This window comes from Carlito syrichta, unplaced genomic scaffold, assembly GCF_000164805.1.
Source record: "Carlito syrichta isolate Samal-C Ts95f unplaced genomic scaffold, Tarsius_syrichta-2.0.1 Scaffold309189, whole genome shotgun sequence".
Lineage (NCBI taxonomy): Eukaryota > Metazoa > Chordata > Mammalia > Primates > Tarsiidae > Carlito > Carlito syrichta.
In genome coordinates, this window is record NW_007253285.1 from 502,046 (window position 1) to 508,045 (window position 6,000).

The 6,000-nt window shown below is 49.5% G+C and overlaps 1 protein-coding gene across 1 annotated transcript in view; it reads left to right on the forward strand.

Moving 5' to 3' along the window:
- MYO10 (myosin X) overlaps positions 1-6,000 on the forward strand; it is a 288,302-nt gene that overhangs the window by 233,865 nt on the left and 48,437 nt on the right. Inside the window, 2 exon segments of the mRNA XM_008066889.1 lie at positions 1,441-1,565; positions 1,964-2,078. Coding sequence (XP_008065080.1) covers positions 1,441-1,565; positions 1,964-2,078 — 240 coding nt within the window.

Sequence of the window (6,000 nt, forward strand, 5' to 3'; positions counted from 1 at the left end):
ATTTATTTATTTTTGCCAGTTTTGAAAGCTGGCAGAATAACATGGATTTAAGCATAAGTTCTGTGGGAATGACGGACCGCTTTTTTAAGGCTCACACATTAAGCCGCTTTGTGTTTTTTGTCCTTTTGGACAACTGTGTCCTGTGGCACTCGTTTTCACTGATTGTGTGTCCAGTTGTGTAGCATAACAAAATACAAATTAATGAAAAGGAATGGATGGTTGTCCAAAAAGCCGTAAGTGAAATGGCCTACTTTTCTGCTTTACCCTGAAAGATGATTGCCCTGGCATCGGTGCCAGACTGCTTGGGAGCTGAGCACATAAGAGGACTCATTTCAGAACGTCAGGTCTTGGCGTGACTTTCCCTGGCTTTAACTCGTGTGTTCTTGGGCTGACTTTATGTATTGATCGCAGTATGGAACTCTCAGTAAGTGGGGTATTTGACTAGAAATCGAGCGAACTTAAATTTCTTTCTCATTTTTGTCTCTTTTCTGCACTGGCTGGCATTGTTGACCCTCCTTCCCTACCGGGTTGTGTGTGTGTGTGTGTGTGTGTGTGTGTGTGTGTGTGTGTGTGTGTTGTCCATCCCTCACTGGGTCACTGTATTGCTTAGCTAAAAAATGCATCCTTTAAGGCAAAGTTTAAAAAGTAAAATGAAATGACATTTGTGGGACATGTTAGAGTGTTTGGGAAAAATACATTTTAAAATTTCAAAATCAAAATATATTTATGATAATGATGAGACAACCAGAAATTTGAATATGGATATTAATATAAAGGCATTATTAGTACCTTTTAAGATACAATGGTGTTGTGGTTATATTAAAACATGCCATATACTAAAATAGCTGTGGATGAGATGATGTGGTGTTAGGGGTTTTCTTCAAAAAACGGAAGGGAAGGGAGTAAGCAGTTCATGGAGGAGGCAGGATAGGAGCATGGGTTGTTGTTGTGTGTTTGTTCTGAGCCGAGGTCTCACTCCGTTATCCATACTGGAACTGCTGTGACACGATCACGGCTCACTGCAACCTCGGCCTCCTGGGCTCAGGCGATCCTTCCGCCTCAGCCTCCCAAGCAGCTGAGACTACAAGCATGTACCACCATGCCTAACTAACTTTTTGATTTTTTGTAAAGATGATGAGGTCTTGCTATGTTAACCCAGGCTGGCCTCGCGCTCCTGGATTCAAGCAGGCCTCTTACCTCAGCCTCCCAAAGTGCTGGGATTACAGGCATGAGCCACCACACCTGGCGTGGGACACGGTTTTTGTTGGCTTTGGAAGCAAGGTGATAGGTCCACAGGGGTTCATTTCCTATTCTGTATTTTTGTGCAGGTTCAAAATTCTTGTATATAGGGGTGGGGTAGAACGATGAGGTTGGCCTCATTCACTCTCCCTTGTCTGGTTGTCCTTCTCTCACTGTGTTCTGCCTTTTTGCACGGTTTAGATGCCAGACCAGTTTGACCAGGCGGTTGTGCTGAACCAGCTGCGGTACTCGGGGATGCTGGAAACCGTGAGAATCCGCAAAGCCGGGTACGCGGTGCGAAGACCCTTCCAGGACTTCTACAAAAGGCAAGAGGGAGCTGCGTGGATCCTCCCCCTTTTTTGTTTTGGCTTTGTTTTGTTTCAAGTCTGGAGTCTCACTCCGACGCCCAGGCTGGAGTGCGCGGGCCATCGCAGCCTCGACCTGCTGGGCTCAGGCCATCCTCCCGCCTCAGCCTTCCAAGTAGCTGGAACCACAGTTGCGCGCCACCACACCTGGCTAATTTTATGATTTATCATAGAGACACAGTCTCGCCAAGTTGCCCGGGCTGGTCTGAAACTCCTGGACTCAGGCAATCCTCTTACCTCCACCTCCCAAAGTGCTGGGATTACAGGCGTGAGCCACCACACCCAGGGATCCTCTTTCTTTTGAAAGAGATTGGGGAAACCAGGGAACCATGACAGAGGGTGACGTGTTTGGGTCGCAGGTACAAAGTGCTGATGAGGAACCTGGCGCTGCCCGAGGATGTCCGAGGGAAGTGTACGAGCTTGCTGCAACTCTATGATGCCTCCAACAGCGAGTGGCAGCTGGGGAAGACCAAGGTATGGAGTGGAGGGACAGGGGTGTCACCATGCCCTTGAGAGATGGCGGGTGGCGCTCTCAGGGTTTATATATTTATTTTTAATTTTTTTTTAACCCTTGGGATTTAGTGTTCTGTGACACACGAGAAGATGCTCCTATTCTCACACCCAAGGTGTCTTCCTAAATAGTTAATATTTTGTTGGAAGTCCTTGACTCATCAGGGACTGTTTCACTAGGGAACCCACCGAAACATCGCCTCGTCATGGCGCGTGTGTGGATGTACCCAGACAGTACACAGATGTTGGCTCATGAGTCACTCGATGTCATGGAGGTACCCAGCAGTCCCCAGTGACTTAACAAGTGACCCCCCACCAGCCCTTTTAGCTTTCCATAATTCACATGCCGGCTGTTCTTCCAGCAGTCACTGCAGCTATTGGACAAAGGACCAGCTGATGGTCTGAAATCCTGTAGGTTGCCCCAAACTGAGACCAGAAGGAAAAAAGTAAAACCCACTTTAGAATGAGCTGGTGTATTATTCCCACGGGAGCTGAGTCATAGCCAGTCCGGCCTGAACACCCAGACTTCGCCACACCACGACGTCAGTTGTGTGGCCTCTTCTTTTTGTATCAGGGACTTACCAGGAATCTCTGCAGGCTTTCCACGCTCATCCAATGACTTGCCACGTGGGAAAGGCAGAAAATGTAACTCCAGCACAAACCTGCAGGCAGCTGGGGGTTGGCCTTTGCGTACAAGTGTCCTCAAAAGCCAGAGCTAGTCCTCATGCCTGCACATAGCAATGCAATGCTAGAGAAGGTTGTTGTTTCTTTTGTTGAGTCAGGGTCTTACTCAGTAGTCCAGGCTGGAGTGCAGTGGCACGATCGTGTCTCACCACAGCCTTGACTCCCTGGGTTCAGGTGATCCTTCCATCTCAGCCTCCCAAATAGCTGGGACAACCAACATGCACCACCACACCTGGCTAATTTTTTAAATTTTCTTTTTTGTAGAGATGGGGGCGTCTCACTATGCTGCCTAGGCTGGTCTTGAATGCCTGGCCGTGAGCAATCCCCTCTCCTCCCCCTCTAAAAGTGCTGGGATTACAGGCAGAATCCACCATGCTCAGCCATGGTCCCCATTTTCTTTCTGGTCGTTGGCCAGGGCCTGTTCACAGCCCTGAGAGGCTCCTGAAGTTTCTTGCCACGTGGTCCCCTCCTAACTTGGTGTCATCCTTCAAGGCCAGTGGGAGAATCTCCAGTCCGAGGCAGAGTGTTATAAGATGTAATCACAGAAGTGATTTCCCATCGCCTTTGCCATATTCTGTGAGCCAGAAGCAAGATGCAGGTTCCACCCACAGTCAGGAGGATTAAACAAGGGCGTGACTCCCTGGGGATCACCTGAGGGCATGCCATCACAGGTGATGGTCTCTGCCTGGAATCTCCCCTTTGCCTTCCTTAGCCAGCTCTTCGTAGTCATTTCGCCTAGCTGTAAAGCGATACCTGAGGCTGGGTAATGCATAACGAAAAGAGGTTTATTGGGCCCATGGTTCTGCAGATTGTACAGGAAGCACACTCCTAGCACCTGCTTCTGGTGAGGCCTCGGGAAGCCTCTACTCGAGGTGGAGGGGGAAGGGGAGCCAGCATGTCACATGGTAAGAGAGGAGGAGGAGGGGGGAGATGCCAGGCTCTTTGTTTTTTGAGTCCGAGTCTTACTCTGTCGCCCAGGCTGGAGTGCAGTGGCACAATCACAGCTCACCACAGCCTCAACCTCCTGGGCTCAGGCGATCCTTCCACCTCAGCCTCCCAAGTAGCTGGGAATGCAGACACTCGCCACTATGCCTGGCTAATTTTTTGATTTTTGTTGTTGTTGTTGTAGAGATGAGGTCTTACTATGTTGCTCAGGCTGGTCTCGGACTCCTGGTCTCAAGCAGTCCCCTCGCGTAGGCCTCCCAAAATTCTGGGATTTTAGGCGTGAATCACCCCGTCTGGCAACCAGGCTCTTTTTAGCCGTCAGTTCTTGCATGAACTAATAGAGCAAGAACTTGCCCATTCCCAGCAGAGGGCGCCAACCCATTCTTGAGGAATCTTCTCTGTGACCCAAACACCTACTGGGCCTTACCTCCAACACGAAGGGTCACCTTTGGACATGAGATGTCGAGGGAACAGGCATCCAGAGTACGTCAGTCATCTTTCAGGTCTTGGCTCCGATGGAGACTTCGACAGGACGCTTTTTTGACATTCCTTGGTGCACCCCCAAGCGGGATAAGCCTGTTCCCTGGTCTTTCCAGGCCAACCTCTTCTCAACCCTATAACACTTCACACGCTCTCGGGCCCTCTTGCTGTTGGCTTCTCCACCGTTACCCAGTGGGAAATGGAGAGTTAATTGCTCATTCTTCTATACAGTGCATAGTAGAAGTTCAATCCATACCTGTCGGATGTTGGACACTTATTCACTCAAGGAAAACTTCCCAAAGAAAATGACTCCAGTGGTGTTCTTTACAGTGTGAAAGAGTCTGATCTAATTTTTTTTTTTACTTTTTATTTTTTTGAGTCGGAGTCTCATTGTCACCCAGGCTGGCATATAGAGGCACGCTCACAGCCACCGCAGCGTCGACCTGCCGGGCTCAGGCCATCCTTCTGCCTCAGTCTTCCAAGTAGCTGGAACCACAGGCATGTGCCACCATGCTCAGCTAATGTTTTGATTTATTGTAGAGATGAGGTGTCGCCAAGTTGCCCAGGCTGGTCTCGAACCCTGGGCTCAGGCAATCCCCTCGCCTTAGCCTCCCGAAGTGCTGGGATTACGGGCATGAGCCACAGCGCCCGGCTTAATTTTTTTTTTAATCAGTAAGAAATTGTATTCTCTATAAACAAATAACCCTTCTCCTCTCTCAAATAACCCTTCTCACCTTATGTAGTGGAGTGACATCAAAGATTGTTATGACTCACCATGGCCGTTAAGTCTCTTTTCTGAGCTCCAAATGCCAATCCTACTTATAGTTGACATTGTAAAAATTGGACCCAAGGAGGACTTGGGACCTAGTGTGGTGTAGGGAACAGAGACATGGGCACTGTCCTCATTCTACTATGTTGGAAGATAAGATGTCCACAGCTCTAGGAGAAGGAGACAGCTTCTCCAGGAGAGAGATCCCTGTGGATTGAAGTGTTCAGGGAAGTATTCAAGAAGAGAAAATCTGAAAAAGCGGTTACTTTTTTTTTTTTAATTCAGAGTCTCACTCTGTCACCCAGGCTGGAGTGGCACGATCATGATATCATGGCTCATAGCAACCTCAATCTCCTGGACTCAGGCGATCCTTCCATTTCAGCATCCCGAGTAGGTGGGACTCCAGGAGTGCACCACCACATCTGGTTAATGTTTTTATTTTTCTGTAGAGACGAGGTCTCGCCATGTTGCCCAGTCTGGACTCGAACTCCTGGGCTCAAGCAATCCTCCCACCTCCACCTCCCAAAGTGCTGGGCTTGCAGGCGTGAGCCACCATACCCAGCCTGAAGTTTTTTTTGTTTTGTTTTGTTTTGTTTTTTGAGTTGGAGTCTCACTCTGTCGCCCAGACTGGAATGCAGTGGTGGCTCCCGGCCACCACAGCCTTGACCTGCTGGGCTCCGGCGATCCTTCTGCCTCAGCCTTCCGAGTAGCCAGAATCTGGCGAGACCTCGTCTCTTACAATAAATCAAAAAATTAGTCGGGCAAGATGGTGCATGCCTGTAGTTCCAGCTACTTGGAAGGCTGAGGCAGAAGGAGTGGCTGAGGCCAGCAGGTCGAGGCTGCAGTGGCTGTGAGTGTTCCACTGCCCTTCAACCTGGGCAACAGAGTGAGACTCCGACTCAAAAAAAAGATGTGCCGGGCTCGGTGGCTCAGCCTATAATCCCACGCCTTTGGGAGGCTGAGGTGATTGGATTGCCTGAGCCCGCGGGGTCGAGACCCGCCTGGGCA